Below are 18,004 nucleotides of genomic sequence, written 5' to 3' on the forward strand. Positions count from 1 at the left end.
GGAGGAAGAACGCCTCATCTTCCGCCTCGGAATACTTCAACCCCAGGGCATCAATGTGGACTTCAACAGTTTCCTCATTTCCCTTTCCCCCACCTCACCTTAGTTCCAAACTTCCAGCTCAGCACTGTCCCCATGACTTGTCTGGACTTGTTCTACCTGCCTTTCCACCTATCCACTCCACCCTCTCTTCCCAGACCTATCACCTTCATCCCCTCCCCCACTCACCCATTGTACTCTATGCTACTTTCTCCCCAACCCCACCCTCCTCTAGCTTATGTCTCCACGCTTCAGACTCACTGCCTTTATTCCTGATGAAGGGCTTTTGCCAGAAACATCGTTTTTGAAGCTCCTTGGATGCTGCCTGAATTGATGTGCTCGTCCAGCACCACTAATCCAGAATTTGGTTTCCAGCATCTGCAGTTATTGTTTTTACCTCGCAAAACTGAAGGAGATGAATGGCAGGCTTCAGGAACCGCGGATGACAAGGGAAATTGTAAGTTTAGTCAAAAGGAAAAAGGAAGCATATGATAGGTCCAGACAGCGACAAATGGACAAAGTATAGAGCATGAGGGAGGCAATAGAAGTGCTGTACTGTTCAAACCTAGGCAAGGAAGTCAAGGACCACATCAGCCAGTGCAGTGCTTTGAATGAGTACCAAGTTAAACAAGTTAGCCATTGATGGCACAAGACATCCCAGACAGATGATGGATAAAGCTGGGAACAGACCTCCTCCCTCTCGCAGAATCTGGTTATTTTGTCACCAGTGATATATATTCAGACTATTGGGAGATATGATGTTGAGGTGCCGGTGTTGAACTGAGGTGGACACAGTTAAAAATCATACAACACCAGGTTATAATCCAAAAGGTTTATTTGGAAGTACAAGCTTTTGGCGCACTGTTCCTTTGTTAGGTAGCTGATGAAAGCTTGTACTTCCAAATAAACCTGTTGGACTATAACCTGGTATTGGGAGATAGACCAGCTAACTTCAACTGTCACTGAAAGCATACTTTGGTTGTGATGGCATTCCAGACATCATGATGAGTAGCAATGGTCCTTAGGTCGTGGGTGAAAAATTCCAGCTGCTTCAGAATGTGAATTTATGAAACAGTTGTTGTAAAAACTCATCTAGTTCACTAATATCCTTTTGAGAGTGAAATCTGCTGTTTTTCCCTGACCTACATGCGTCTGAAGATTTTTAGCAAAGTGGTTGACATTTAACTGCCCTCTGAAATGGCATAATAACCGCATAGCTGTGTCAACTGCTAAAACGTCTCCAAGGAGTGAAACAGATGGATCATCTGGCAACAGCATAGGCAATAGAAAGGACAAAGTCAAACCCAACCTGCAAATTCCTCCATACTAATGTCTGGGAGGAAGTGTCAAAATTGGGAAAGCTGTCTCAGACTATTCAAGCAATAACCTGACATAGACATACAGAATTTTAACTTTATATATATAATGTCCCAGACCACATCATCACCATCCCTGTTTGTTCCAAGATTAGAAATAAGAGGTGAGTCCTAAAACAAAAGGTCAGTTTCAACTACTTACAAAGCAGATAGTTGAATGGGGCGGCCATTACACTGGAAGTTACAAGTCGCATTGAAGTTGATAGCTCACCACCACCTTCTCAAAGCCAGTTAGGGATGGGCAATAAATACTGACCCAGCCAGTGTTGCCCACATCCTATGAATGAATTGTAAAAGCTGTCAGTTTCATGGTTGTTGTTTTTGCAGATTTGTTGAGATTCTGTATTTATGATCCTTTTGACAGTAATTGAATTTCAACATTCGGGGTAAAAAACAGTCATTTTGTTGTCCTGTTTCCCTTTAATCTGGCTGTAGGCTAAATGACCTTTAGCACTCAGTGCAAGAGATTCTTCACCTGTAAAACAGGGGTGACCAAGGGATCACTTTTCAGCTGTGACCTCCATGGCATGCTAATAGTTGAACCTAAGCTGCTATACACAAAGACATTCTCTCCCACAAACATGTTGCAGGAGAATCAAAACTGATTTTTTTTAACCATTGTCCTTATGAGTTCTTTAGAAGCAAAACCATAAAATGTGTCTGTAGTTTGGGACATAATTCTAAGACAGTGGTGGAGTGAGGATTCATAAGCAACTTCACTTTTCCAAGATCCTTCAGTAACGGTGGTTTGTAGAAGCAGAAGCCAATGCCATGGCATACGGATCGGTGTATGTGGAAACCTCCAGTGGTGGTGTGGCTTAAAGGGAATGGTGGTCATCAGTCCCTTGTTTTCTTTGTATTTGCAAGAGATCATAGTCCAGTCTGTTTGAAGATCCAAGCAGTCCTTTTGGAGAAAAAGGATACTCTTCAAATTGAGAATACCCCTCATGTTGTGTGGCACTGTCGCTGTAACAAATGGGACAGACTTTGAACATTTCTAGCAACTCGAGTCTGGCCATCCTTGAGATGCTGTGAACTATCAGCAGTATAGAATCGTACTCAGACACAAACTGTAACCTCATGGCGCAGCATATGTCATCAAGCCTGGGAATTAATCCCGTTTCAATGAAGAGTACAGGAGGGCATGCCAGGCAGTCATGGACACAGCTAAAATAAAAATGAACCTGGAAAACAGGACTACTTGCAAAGAATTGTGTGTGGTAAGCTGGGGTGGAAATCAGATGTGAAAGTTACCACAGGGTAATGGTAGATAACTAAAGAGGCGAATTTAGTAAGAAAGTGTAAAAGGACTCTCTAGGGCTTGTAGTGACAAATGCTTTAAAAATACTCAGATTTAGCCAAAAAAAAAGAAATATTCAGCCCAATGTTTCTGACTGACCTATTCAAAATACAATTCTCACTGTATTTTGTAAAGTTCCAGGTCTGAAAGGCTGTCATGCTTAAACCTTATTTGCACACTATAAAGAATCCAGTAAAACATAGTGAGGAAACTATAGTAGGATTTGAGGAGGTAAGTCATGAACACACAGTAATCTTGTTACAGATCAAACAAGATGATAATGTATTACGTATCAACTCTATTCCTTTGCAGCTTTCACTCACATCTGTAAATATCAATACTCTGCTTAGCATGGTCATGCTCCTGTCATTCACTGTTGTAGCTTCCATATTTTTACTTGCTCTACCTTTTTCAGCTTGACCTCCTCAGCACCAGATACCAGGGTAATAGTACTACCAACGCTTCTTCCAGAAGAAAGGTCACAGGACTCGAAATATTAAATTTGCTTTTTCTTCACAGATGTTGCCAGAACCTGCTGAGTTTCTCCAGCAGTTTCTGTTTTTGTTTCAGATTTCTAGCATGCACAGTTCTTGGGTTTAATTTAGTGTCATAGTGGTACTAGATTAGCCATTCAAACCTCAAGGCTAATGCACTTGGGACATCGGTTTGAATCCCAACATGGTAAATAGTGAAATTTGAATTCAATTAAATACTGGAATTGAAAGCTAGACTAATGGAAACTATGTCACAAATCATAAAAATCCATCTGGTTCACTTCCCTTTAGGAAGGAAATCTGTTATCCTTACCTAATCTGGCCTACATATAACTCCAGACCCACAGCAACCTCTAGTGAGCCACTTAGTTCCAGGGGCATTTAGGGATAAATAGCTGGTGTCTGCACCTCCAAGTGCCCATACCTACCATTCTACAGCTGCTTCTTCACAACAGCAGCCCTGCATTTTCCATGACCACCATCCTTGACCTTTCCTTTATGAAAGTTAGTATTGGTGAACCACCGAGCTCACCACATCATTATGCCTATTCCTGGATTAACTCGGACATCACTTCAGACTCTCAGTACTATGCATCAGAAAGGAGGGACACCTATGACCTTTGTCCTGCCTGGTCACTTTGTGCGCAAGAACACACATGTATCTTAAAGATCTGCACAAGACACATCTTATCACCTTCAGCTTGCTTTCTTAGCACTCGCATTGTGCTTTGTCAGAGGCTGTTTGCCTTTATATACTTCCAATGTTTTCATAGTGCACACTCACTGACTGGCTCTCAACCTATGTCTCGAGGTCACGGTATTTTCATAGCAAAACAGGGTCATTAATGCTCAGATACAGGCTGCTAGCTTCTGAGGCTTGCATTGCCTTTTAGCACAGATGGAAAAACAGGCAACTTGTCCTGGTGGGAGCACTGGGGCTGAGCGTGTTGCTGTATGGCATTATGCTATGTCATTGTCACACATGTGCCAGTAGTTAACACCACAAAGACACTGCATGTGCTTCAGGCAAATGGCCTCATTAGCAGTTATTAGTGGGCTGTGAGGGGACTACAGTCAATTAGGGGATTTTTCAGCTTATAGTTAAAAGGTTCATTCAATTGCATGATATGGAGATGCTGGTGTTGGAAATCACAGGACACCAGGTTGTAGTTCAACAGGTTTATCTAAGATCACACGCTTTCAGGATTCTGCTCTTTCATCAGGTGTGATTTGGAGATGCCGGTGTTGGACTGGGGTGTACAAAGTTAAAAATCACACAACACCAGGTTATAGTCCAACAGGTTTAATTGGAAGCTAGTGTGCTTCCAATTAAACCTGTTGGACTATAACCTGGTGTTGTGTGATTTTTAACTTTCATCAGGTGAAGTGTCTGCTGTTGTGTAACTTCTGACTTCATTCAATTGCAGTCCAGGAAGATGGCCACAATCAATCAAGTGCTTGGTCCTACCATAGTCCAAGGCTAAGTGTTATTCCAAGGTTCCCCAATTCATTTTTGTTCTGGACTGCCTTCCTTAAGCTGTTAAGCTCCTGTGTGAGAGGGATGAACTAACTCCTGTTTTTTTTATTCACCTATCCTCTTGTTTGGTTGCAACAAGTTTAATTTAAAAAAGGATTCATTCCCTGGTGGATACCTTTCTCCCAAAACAACATTAATTTGCCTTTTAAAAGCAGCCATCTAACCAGTCTTACTTGTGTTAACAAAAAAGTGACGTTATGAATAATTAAACCTGAGAAGAATTAACAATGCACTTTTCTAAAATACAGATTAGAAATAAGGCTGAGTCTAAAAGAGGAAAATGCTTTAAAAATAACGGACATACAGGCTTTGAAATCTTTACAAAGAGTGGGTTTGCCTCAGTTACAGTAGAAGTTATTGGTAGCATTGAATTTAATGGTTGAACAGCCAATTCTTGGTTTTGTAAAATGATTAGAATTTCTCTGGCCTGACTCTCAGTTTAACTGGGAGCTTGCTGCACTCTGAGTAAGAGGAAGGTCGTTCTTTTCCTTGCATTGGGGTAACTACGTGATTTTCACAACACGCTAACAACTGATACACACGAGAATCTCACCAATCTTCTACCCCAGAGTTGGAGCTGGCCTTTTAACACTTTTTTGTTTTGTATATTCCTGGAGGATAAATCAAACATGTCTGCAAGAATCACAACACGCTAACAGCTGATACACACGAGAATCTCACCAATCTTCTACCCCAGAGTTGGAGCTGGCCTTTTAACACTTTTGTTTTGTATATTCCTGGAGGATAAATCAAACATGTCTGCAAGAAGTGGCTTTCTGGGGGAGGGAAAGTTGTAATTAGCCCTCTTGTTATCTCTTAACAAGTTCCTTCCTATTTGAAGTTTCCATCACAATTCACATGTGTGACATTTCATTGACTTCACACAGGACTTTGCTCGACAGTTACTGCATTTAAATCCACTGTTTTTTCCGATAGCAGACCCCTTTTAAAACATTGTACTTTGGGATTAAAAATAAAAACTGTCTGAATGCTCTGGAGTTTTGATCCATCATCATGTTAGCATCCATGCAGTCCAGGGTTTGGGCCAAAGTCAGTCCTGTAGGTCAAGTGCAAACAGTTTGGTGATTATAGGTCTGTCAGTTGGGGTACCATGGAGACACCAGGCTATGGGTGTGGGCCAGTTTTCCTTGATAGAAGTAAAAAAAATGAGAGAGTAGGAGGTAAGTGGATAGAGAAGAAGTTAGTGATTACTTGGGGGCAGGAGAGGTGGTGACATGCCACCAGAGTGTGAGTAGGAAGCACAGAAGACAGAAAGAGTTAACTGTTTGGGAGCATGAGATGGCTGTGTGTGCTTGAGTGTGTATGATCCATGTAATAGTGAGAGTTATAGTCCACTAGCCCTGATAAGGTGTATGTGGCAGAATTAAAGTGAGTGGTGGTCCTGAGCCTAAGGTAGTAAAGAGAAGATTGTAACACTTATCCTTATGGACCACAAAGATCATTGACCTTCTTCCTGAACTGTTGGGCATCTGTCTTCACCTGCACTAGGCTAACCCTATCGCCACAGCACTGGCCAGGGCTATAGTTTGTATCCAGGCTGGTGTTGTCTGATTTAATTTCAGCAGTATTCAGATAAAGAATAATATGAATAGATTTTGCAGTTCATGTAAATGATATAATATTTTGTTTTTCCACTTTTTTAGGACTATCTGAAGAATGTCAATGATCAGGCAGTGGTAGAAATCTGCATTACTCGAATCACCACTGCAATAAGGAAAACAAAATCTATTGAGAAGCATGGGAAGGCTCTTGTAACATTGTGGGAATCATGCTTAGAACATAATCTGAAACCAGTCAGCAAGGATGAAGATACTCCGCATGCTAAAATTGTTTCTGATATAATGAGTTGCATCTTTCAAGTAAGTTGTGTGCACAATCACTTAATGATATGTGGTAGGAATACATTGAATTAAGTGAAAATAATAATATTGAAAGTACAGTAATGTTTGATGGAATTTTTTTCTGACAACTGTATTGAATACTAGATGCCTCTAATTAAAAAAATATTATATTCCATTTTAATATAGCTTAACATAACTAGTTTATCTCCTAGTCTGGGACCTGGGATTGTAGGATGGGGATTAGAAATGCAGATTGGACATTCTTAGGTGGTTCTGCAAAACCACCTGAGAAAGTTTTGCATTAAGTGATGCCAAATTCCAGCAGTTGAACTGTGTTCCAGCAATGACAGTGACTCATCAGTCCAGCAGGCTTGTGAGGAAGGGCAGCTCAGGAGAATGGCCTTAAAATTGCCTTGAGTCTTTTCAAAGTCAGTTTCCAACACTTTAATCCCCACCCTACGATGTTGGAACCCGTCAGCTTCTCTCTATCCTCATCTATAGTCTATTTCACTCCTTAAGGACCTCCCCACATCCTTTTTCTATTCATAGTCCATTTCTGTATTTGTTTCTGCCTTAAAGCATAGGCTGCCCAATCTCTTGCCATTGGACAATCCCCACATCCCAGGAATTGGTTGAATGAATTTGTAAAGGATGAGAAAATGCTTCCTTAAGTAAGAAGTCCAAAGCTACACACAGTACTCAAGATATGGTTTAGATTTAGATTTTAGATTTATATTTTATTGTTATCTGTACTCAAGTACAGGAGTACAGTGAAAAATGTATAATTTTGCCACACTTAGTGCCATCTTAGGTACCAATGTACCCAGGTACCAAACAAGTTTGGGTACAAAGTAGTAAGAGAAATGAGAATTAAAAAGTTACTTCATTGAATAAGTAGAAAAATAAAAAAAAGGTCATAGTTAACATTAAAGATTTTTTCTATAGTTGATACTAGGAAAATAAAGGAATAAGTTAGAAGTTCAACAGTCTTTGATGAGTTGTCTGCTTATCTCACTCTCCGGGAGACTTCAACTACATGTTCTTGATGCCGCCGCACAAATGCCATTACTGGTGCTGAAACCTAGGCTTCTCTGATCTCCGTGAGTGCCTCGGGAACATGCCCGGGCAGGTTTCACTCGCACGCTGAGCCAAGACACCACCATGAACTGCCGAGAGACTGGCCGAAAGATCACCAAGAGACCAGGCTGAGAGCCACCATTCCTGAAGAAGGGCCTGTGCCCGAAACGTCGAATCTCCTGTTCTCTGGATGCTGCCTGACCTGCTGTGCTGTTCCAGCAATAAAGTTTCAACTGAGAGCCACCATGCTCAAGTGGTCTCACGGAATGCGTTGATTATTGTCATGAAACTTCTTCATGTTGTACTCCAATCTCTTTGAAAAAGAAGCTAAAAATCAGTTTCCTTCCTAATTGCTTTCTGCACCTGTATATTCATTTTCTGTGATGAAAGTACAAGGACCTCAGGTCCCTCAGATTTCCCAGGCTGTTAGCATTCAAAAAAATACTTCAGCTTCTTTGTTTTTCCTACCAAATAGGGTAACCTCGCCCTTTGCCATGTTGTATTCTAACAAAAATGTTTTTAAACATGCACCTAAACTGTCCATATCCCTCTGCAGGCTCATCCACTCTCTCATCACTTACTTACCCACCCTATCATGTATCATCAAGAAATGTGAATTTGTGCATTCGTTAAAGTCAACAAAACAGGCTGTCCATAACCAAGGTCCAAGTACAGATCCTTATGATACCTTATCTGTTACAGGCTCCCAACCCAAATCCATCCATTCAACATTCAACCACCCTCAACACAGTCCCATTAATGCTAATCTTGCTTAACAGCAATTTGTGTTGAATGCTTTTTAGAATGTAAATTAAAATTACTTTTCTTTGTTATTTCCCCATAAATTCTAACAGTTTTGTCAAATATGATTTCCCTTCTATAAATGTATGTCTTTTTAAAATTTGTTCATGGGATGTAAGTGTTGGCTTTGCCAGCTTTTCTACGCATCCCACTTGCCCTTCAGAACTGACTTCTTGTAATACATGAATGGACGATGCATCTTATGCTGTTAGGAGGGGAGTTCTAGGATTTTCTACCACTGACAGCAAAGGAATAGTGACCCAGTTTTAGGCATTTGGCGTAGAGGAGAACTTACAGGTGTTTCCATGCATCTGCTGCCTTTGTCCTTCCAGTTGGTAGGAGTTGCAGGTTTGGAAGGGCTGTTTGAGGAAGCTCTACTTCATCATATGATTTTCAATGTGGCCTGTTGCATTGTCTCTAATAATAGATTCACCATTACGTCTGCTACTGAAGTTAGGATAGCTGACCATTCTCTCTTCTTCCTTTCTTAAATAGAAAGGCAAACCATCTCATCAGTGTATTAATAAGTTTTCTGACTTGGATAAATTGCTTTGTTCCTTCACGATGTTATCTTCCCCGAAGGTTGACTGATATGGCTCTGCCTGTCCTCTGCTGTTCTTGAACATTCCCATAATGCCAAATTGTCCATAATGTTTAGGGATATATAGGTTAGGTGCATTAGTCAGGAATAAATGTAGAGTAATGGGGAATGGATTTGGGTGGGTTACTGTTTGGAGGGTCAACGTGGACTTGTTGATCCTAACGGCCTGTTTCCACACTGTAGGGATTGTATTTAAAAAAGTTCTGCGAAGGATCTTTGTACCTTCAGATAATCATCTATTTTCTCTTTGGCTTCTGGCTCCCACATTTTCCGTCCAATAATTGTGTCTGTTTAATGTCTGGTCTAATGACGTGACCAAAATGTTGTAACTTTCTCTCTTTGTTATGAACTGAGCAGTAGGAACAGGTTAGTGGATAAACCTCTTATATATCCACATCTCCGATGCCTTCAGCTGATTAATCATTTATTTGTTTCTTATCCACATTACTGAGGTATTTAGAATCTGTTATAAACTAATGTATATATTACCATAAACAAAAATACCTCAAAGTGCTCAATCATTCCTTAAGCAGTTTCCAAATGTTTATATAAAACTATTCAATAAATCTTAAAATTTGCCTTTTGGAATCAGTTTTATGAACTGAACAAACAGAACAAAAACAATAGTTCTGCTTTCTCAGCCTTTGCCTCAATGTTGAATTAAGGTACAATCTCAGCATGTTAATAGAGCCACAGATTTTGCCCATATCCGTCACTGCATATCACTTTAGACGGATTTGTTAAATTATTATTACATTAAACTTCAGCAAACATTATGACACAAGTACAACTGGTTCAAACAGTCCAGTAAAGTGTAATTTGAGACTCTGATCCCATTGAGTCTGTTTTTCCCATGGATAATACTTTTCATTCTTGGCTCCCAGTGGTGAGAGATTTCTTAGTTCATTTTGTTTAAACAGAGGTAATATTTTTGAGTTTCTTCTGGATTGCTGGCGTCTCCAAATTTTTACACTAACCTTATTATTGAAAGCTTCGAAAACTCAAGCGCTAATTGATCTAAATGCTTGTCCCTAAAACAACATATTATCCTAATCCCCAGTTGCCTAGCAGCAATCATGCTTTTAAACACAGGAAATCTAAGAAAGCTTTCACTGTAGTTAATATTATTCCCTCAGTATACTTCCTTATTTATCTCCTTGCTTTGCTGCATTTCCATTAATGATTTTTTTCTAAGAACATTTAGAGATTTAATAACCAGATCTCCATTCTCTCTGTAGCTATTTGAACATGTGTATTTAGGAATAGGGAGCATTTTTCTACAATGTTGTACTTAGTTTGGCAGAACCAGATTAAAAAATGGATTTGAAAAAATTGGTAATTGTTAACATTTGCATTCGTGCTTTGAAAAGATTTGTAGCTCAGGTAGAGCTTCTGGATGTAGGTTTGCTCGCTGAGCTGGAAGGTTCATTTTCAGATGTTTCGTCACTATACGAGGTAACATCATCAGAGAGTCTCTGGATGAAGCATTGGTGATATGGCACTTTCTATTTACGTGTTTAGGTTTCCTTTGGTTGGTGATGTCATTTCCTGTGGTGATGTCATCCCCTGTGGTAATGCCATTTCTGGTTCTTTTTCTCAGGCGGTGGTAAATGGGATCCAAGTCAATGTGTTTGTTGATAGAGTTTTGGTTGGAATTTCACGCTTTTAGGAATTCTCGTGTGTGTCTCTGTTTGGCTTGTCCTAGGATGGATATATTCTCCCAGCCAAAGTGTTGTCCTGCCTCACCTGTAGGTAAGGGTACTAGTGAGAGTGGGTCATGTCTTTTAGTGACTAATTGATGTTCATGTATCCTGGTGGCTAGTTTTCTGCATGTTTGTCCAGTGTAGTGTTTGTATTTTGTAATTTAGGCACAGATGCCAAACAACCTTGCAAGAACTGTAACAAACACTGCATTGGACAAACAGGCAGAAAACCAGCCACCAGGATACATGAACGTCAAAAAGGCCACAAAATGACATGACCCACTCTCACTAATATCCTTACATACAGGTGAAGCAGGACACCACTTCAGTTGGGAGAACACATCCATCCTAGGACAAGCCAAACAGAGACACGCACAAGAATTCCTAGAAGCATGGCATTCCAACCGGAACGCTATCAACAAACACATTCACTTGGATCCCATTTACCACCCCTGCGATAAAGAACAGGAAATGATGTCACCACCGGAAATGACATCCCCCACCCAAGGAAACCTAAACACATAAATAAAAAGTGGGCCATACCACCAGCGCCTCATCCGGAGGATCATAGATGATGTTACCTAGTATGGTGATGAAAAGTCTGAAAATGAACCTTCCAGCTCAATGAGCAAACCTACATCCAGAATTTACATTCATTACTTGACCCCAGAAGAATGCTATGTGGTGGGCAAGCCTCTACTCCAGAATACAGGAGAATCGACGTTTCGGGCATAAGCCCCTTGTGGTTGGAGGGTTCCTACACGGAAGATGAGGCGCTCTTCCTCCAACCGTCGTGTTGTTGTGGTCTGGCGATGGAGGAGTCCAAAGATCTGCATATCTTTGGTGGAGTGGGAGGGGGAGTTGATGTGTTGAGCCACAGGGTGGTTGGGTTGGTTGGTCCGGGTGTCCCAGAGGTGTTCTCTGAAACGCTCCACAAGTAGGCGGCCTGTCACCCGGACCAACCAACCCAACCACCCTGTGGCCACCCGGACCAACCAACCCAACCACCCTGTGGCTCAACACCCGGACCAACCAACCCAACCACCCTGTGGCTCAACACTTCAACTCCCCCTCCCACTCCACCAAGGATATGCAGGTCTTTGGACTCCTCCATCACCAGACCACAACAACACGACGGTTGGAGCAAGGGCGCCTCATCTTCCGCCTAGGAACCCTCCAACCACAAGAGATGAACTCGGATTTCACCAGTTTCCTCATTTCCCCTCCCCCCACCTTGTCCCAGTCAAATCCATCGAACTCAGCACCGCCTTCCTAACCTGCAACCTTCTTCCTGACCTCTCCGCCCCCACCCCAGTCTGACCTATCACCCTCACCTTGACCTCTTTCCACCTATCACATTTCCGACGCCCCTCATCCAAGTCCCTCCTCCTTACCTTTTATCTTAGCCTGCTGGACAAACCTTCCTCATTCCTGAAGAAGGGCTTATGCCCGAAACGTCGATTCTCCTGTTCCCTGGATGCTGCCTGACCTGCTGCGCTTTTCCAGCAACACATTTTCAGCTCTGATCTCCAGCATCTGCAGACCTCACTTTCTCCTCCAGAATAATATGGGTTTGCAACAGCACACTGAGGGAGATCAAGTCAAGGCTTGATAGTTCAATTCGGACCTTGACACTTTCTCTTCCTCCAAGACACTTTCATCCCTCATTCAATGCCACAAAATGCTCTCATAAAAACTGGACGAAACAACTTTTTCAATGACATATCTTCTGTTCATCTCAATTTTCTATTAATCCTTATTTTCTATAATTAGTTTACAAGTAAACTATTCTATCCATCCTTTTTTTTTATTCAATTCCAATGTTCATATAATCTCCTTCACCCAAATCCATAGATATGACCATTTTTGATGGCTTCTAACCTTTGCTGTCAAGGTTGTAACATTTGCAAGAATGTTCGATCAGAAGTGATCTACATCAGCCTCCACTGGAGGGTCAAAGGCTCCAGGCTTACACCAATTTAATTCAATTTGCATGAAACAAAGAAATGCCTCTTGGCATTGAATATAACAAAGGTTCTAGGTCCTGACAACATTTAGTACTACAGAAGACTTGTGATCTAAGACTAACTGTGTGCATACGGTGGCAATGCTGGCATCAATCTGAAAATGTGGAGTATAATCCGGCTATCTTCTATCCTCAAAAAAAAGTAGGGAAAGTTACCAATTTATATGTACACAGCAGTAACCCATTGACCAATGCTCAGTTTGGATTCCGCCAGCATCACTCAGTTCCAAACTACATTTCAATCTTGGTCCAATGTAGTAAAATTGAAGTCAATTCAAGGAGAAGTGTCTCCATTGAATTATCTGCTCAGATAGATTAAAATAAGTGTTCAAGTCATATTTTCACATCAAGGCAGTTTCCTTCTCAACCACAAATCCACTGTTAACAGCCATACCCAGCAAAAAGGAAGATTGTGCTGTAGTTGTCAGGGGCCAGGCATCTCATCCCCAGGACATTGCCCTTTGGAGTTCCTGCAACAATGTCAAGCTCCAACCATCTTGACATGCTACATCAGCAGCATTCTCCATCTTAAATTAAGAGGTGATGATATTTGCTGATGACCTGGACATCATTCAGGCTCGGGCAAATAATCTTCATGGCACACGTGTACGAGGCAAAGACCATTTTCAACAAGAGAAAACCTAACAGTCTCCATTTGACATGATGCATTACTGTTGTTGAATGCTGCTTGAACATTCTGTGGGTTACTATTGACCAGAAACTTTACTCAGCTAGCTGTATAAATTTTGTAGTTTCAAGAGCAGGTCAGTGACTGGGAAGGCTGCAGAAAGCAAGTCATCCCCTGACTTCCCAAAACCTGTCTGCCATCTACAAGTTAGAACAGTGATTGAATACTCTCCATTTGTCAGAATTAGTGCATCTCCTTTTGTTAACTTTTCTGCAGCATTTTAGAGCAACTGAGTCACTTGTTAATCCATTGTTGCGGACCATTAAGAGTCAAACGTATTGTTGTGGGCCTGGAATCACAAGATTTCATATAGTCACAGACCAGGTAAAGGCAGGATATTTTCTTCCATAAATATATTGATATTAGTTTTCAATTTGTTAAAAAAAAAGTTTTATTTATAAATTTAATGTAATTTCCACCAGCTGCTCACATAGTGAGATTTGAACTCATTATCCAAAGGCGTTATCCAGGCCTGTGATCATCCAGAGATCATGCCAATGTAGCAACATCTCCCCTAGTGGTTCATGTCAATAATATTTCTGGTATATCATCGTTCCTCAGTTCTCTCATCTAAAGATCCTTGAAAGAGGATTCTACCTTGCTTTAAGCCATGCTTCAGAAATGCCCATGTTGTCACACTTCCAAGTGTCTCTTTGTATCCTTAGCTCATTTGCCTTCTTCAATATATTCAGAGGTTAAGATATGTATAATTAGTAAGCATAGCCAAACTCATTTACTGTATATTTTATAGCCTTTGTTTACCCCCACTTCCACTCTTCCACATCCACCTTACTCCTTTCTGAATCCTTGGGAGAAAGTGAGGACTGAAGATGCTGGAGATCAGAGTCGAGAGGATTCCTGATGAAGGACTTATGCCCAAAACATCAATTCTCCTGCTCCTCGGACGCTGTCTGACCTGCTGTGCTTTTCCAGCAGCACACTCTCAGTTCCCATTCTCCTGCAGAGTTCACTTAAGCTCTTCCCCAGTAGAGTGAGAAAACTTACCATGACGTTAATCCACATGACAGACCTTATATAGAGCTTACCTCATTGGAGACATAGATGGAATATGGTTAACTTGATGTGCTTAATCTGCGTTCATTGCGAATAATGTTCTTGACAGGGACATTTGAGCCAGCTACTGATTTTTCTTTAATTGATGTCTTTAAGAGTTAAGATTGGTTACATTCTTTGTACTAAATTTGTGATTGAGAGGGAAATTGCCTTTATGTGAAAATGTGCCTTGAACTCATTTTTTTAATCTCCCTGAGCAAATAATTCAATGGAGGTACTTTTCCTTCAGTGGCAGCTTGCAGCCTTCTATGTATACTCCTTCCATCAAAAATCATAATATAACTGGTGATATTCTATTGTTGAGCTCTTATTATATTGATGCATGATTTGTTTGTTTTATTTTATAGTTATTCATATAAAGCCAATGTTTGTGGATAATTCTAACAATTACCCCTCGAGGGCGCTATCTCCTAATTTTTCTTCAGTTTACTTCTAAAATATGGCTTTCTGAAATAATTTGCCAATTAATACCTTATTTCTCCACTTTATCCTAGTGCTTTCCTAACATTGTTCTGGCACTGACAACAAGCAGAAATAAAAGTGGTAATTTTTAATTGTGTCCGTTGTGTCAAGCGATAATGCCATAAATTGGCTTTTCCACTAGTTTATTTTATTAAAAATTTGAAACTTAATTAGAATATTTTGTGGTGTAACAAAAACAGAAATTGCTGGAGAAACTCAGCAGGTTTGTCAGCATTTCTGGAGAGAAAACAGAGTTAACATTTTGAGTCTTGTGACACTTCAGCAATTCAGTGGGTGGCATGGTGGCTTACGGCCTCAGGGACCTGGGTTCAGTTCCTGCCTTGGGTGACTGTGTGAAGTTTCCCCATTCTCCCCATCTCTGTGTGGGTTTGCTCTGGCTTCTTCCCACTGTTAGCGGGTAAGTGTTGAGTAATAGGGTAGGGGAATGGAGATTTAATGGAGGTATCTGGGATCTTGAAGTATATTGGTTAATTGCTTAAGGAGAAACTTTCTGATACTGAAAGTTGGTAATGAGAGGACACACAATTAAACTAATTGACAAATGAATCAGACTTAAGATTTGTAGACTCAGCAAAAAAGTGATCTATTATTCTGCTGGTGGACAAATGTTTAAAATATCGAAATGCAAATGCTGTTAATCCACAGAGAATCCCAAGATGGAGTGATTAAAGGTATCCACAAGCAATCTTGATTTAACACTTAAAGTTGGGCATCTCAGTGATGAGTTTGTTATGTACTTCCAAAGTGTTGAAGAAGCATCTTTTGCTCCAGCCAGAGCTATATTTAAGGCAAACAAATTTCAAAGAAAAATGATGTGTCTATTGGGAAGTGAAGAGTATGCAGCTTTAGATTAGAGCTTTGACTTTTAAGAAAATTGAAAATAAACCATGCGTTCCCAAACACATGTGGGACATTCATTCACTGCCTGGACATATTCCAATAGCAAGGAGTCTACAACATGCTTGGAACAGATTATAGAAATACTTGGTAGTAGGTCTTTTAAAATGTGCTATGATGTTATTAAATCCTAGGTCTGAGTGCGATAGACTGGGGAAATGATTGACTGTACTCCTCACAAGATGTGAAAGCTGTCTCTAAAATGCCTATCATTCTCTCTATGTTTTCTTTCTCATCACTAACCAATGAGCCACCATGGGGCAGCACGGTGGCTCAGTGGGTAGCAACTATTGCCTCATAGCAGCAGGAACCTGGGTTTGATTCCACCCTCTGCTGACTGTCTGTGTGGAGTTTGCACATTCTCCCCACGTTTGTCTGGGTTTGCTCCGGTTTCGTCCCACAATCCAAAGGATGTGCAGGTTAGGTGAATTGACCATGTTAAATTGCCCATAGTATTCAGGGATGTGTAGGTTAGGTGCACTAGTCATGGGTAAATTAGGATAATAGGCTAGGGGAATGGGTCTGAGTGGGTTACTCTTCGGAGGGTTGGTGTGGACTTGCTGGGCCGAAAGGCCTGTTTTCTAATTACTTTATTGTTGTTTCCTTTAATTTATTCCCGCACAACATTGCACATCACCGAGTATTGAAGCAGAGAAATCCCAAAATTATATCTTATTAAATAATTTTTTGCTGGATTCTTTAAAAAAGCCACTATCAAATAATAAATGAGTGAATTGACTGCTGAATGTCCAGTAGTTATCACAATAAACATGAACTCATTACCTCCTGGAATGTAACACTACTTGTATTGTATGAACATTCTAGGCAAGATGACACAAAGGACCAGTAGACAAGGCACCAACTTCACTAGTTCTGAACAAAGGAGACTATTGGAAGCTACTATGACTTGACTTGGTGCAAATGATTCAGATCTGTTGACAGTAAAAACACAATGGGTTCTGATGAGGGAACATTAAAACTACCTCATTAGCTGAATTTCATAACCTGAAGTCACAACCACTTCTCCAAAACCACTAGTTTATTTGAACTACCTTTTTTAATTATAGAATTTTGACTTTTGTTGGCTAGTTTGCTTGACACACCAGAACAGTAAGCAACTCCAAGCTTAGTTATGAAAACAGAAATTGCTCGAAAAGCTCAGCGGGTGTGGCAGCATCTGTGGAGAGAAATCAAAGTTAAAATTTCGGATCGGGTGACCCTTCCTCAGAAGTTACATGCGTATGAGCTCAAAATATGTCAAAACTCTGATTCATGAAGTGGAAACCATATTGCATCTATGAAATTAACTAATTGAAAGCTACAACTGCAACCCTTTATTCAGCAGTTTGACTGTCTTGTGTGCAGTTTTAATACACTACTTGTTGACATCACTAAATTTATGAAATCACCATTTAGATCAGATATTTTATTTCATCATTTACAAATAGTTTTAGTAGATTCAAGGTAGTTCAAAATAACTGTTTTGAATTGTTTAAACTAGCAGACTTATTAAGCTATAACCAACTGTATCTGTTTATGAAAGTGGAAGTATCATTTGTACTGTTAGCTCCCAAACTTTGATTTATTTCATGAGACAATTACTCTGTGTCTTGTTTTATAATTGATAAAAATATTTAAGTTTTAATCATCCAATGATTTCCCACTCAGGTATTTTGTTTGTTTCAGCAGAATTACAGTAATCCAGCTGTAATGGCTCTTGCTGTTCCTGTAGCAGTAAAGTTCCTGCAGATGGACAACAAGGAACTCGCCCGAAACATGTCAAACTACTTAGCACTTGCAGCTATTGGCAAACCAGAAATTCTTGCAAAGCACACAGTGACCATTGTAAACAGTATTCTTCAAGGTAAGGTAAAACAATATGGGCTACTGGGAATACCTCAGAATCAAAGTGTAAAGTATAAGTTCCTTGAGAATTTGACTGCATGAACTAGACAGGTTATCAATGCAGCACTGAGACAGTGTTGCAAAATTGGAACTGTCAATTTTCATAAGTTATTGGAATAGTGTCCTATTCTTCCTGCTCAGAGA

The 18,004-nt window shown here is 40.4% G+C and overlaps 1 protein-coding gene across 1 annotated transcript in view; it reads left to right on the forward strand.

Moving 5' to 3' along the window:
* The window catches only part of veph1 (ventricular zone expressed PH domain-containing 1), a 250,025-nt gene that overhangs the window by 10,183 nt on the left and 221,838 nt on the right, over positions 1 to 18,004 (forward strand). Inside the window, exons 3-4 of the mRNA XM_043703007.1 lie at positions 6,408 to 6,623; positions 17,645 to 17,819. Coding sequence (XP_043558942.1) covers positions 6,408 to 6,623; positions 17,645 to 17,819 — 391 coding nt within the window. The remainder of the gene's footprint in view (positions 1 to 6,407; positions 6,624 to 17,644; positions 17,820 to 18,004) is intronic.

The sequence above is a fragment of the Chiloscyllium plagiosum genome, chromosome 13 (genome assembly GCF_004010195.1).
Source record: "Chiloscyllium plagiosum isolate BGI_BamShark_2017 chromosome 13, ASM401019v2, whole genome shotgun sequence".
Classification (NCBI taxonomy): domain Eukaryota; kingdom Metazoa; phylum Chordata; class Chondrichthyes; order Orectolobiformes; family Hemiscylliidae; genus Chiloscyllium; species Chiloscyllium plagiosum.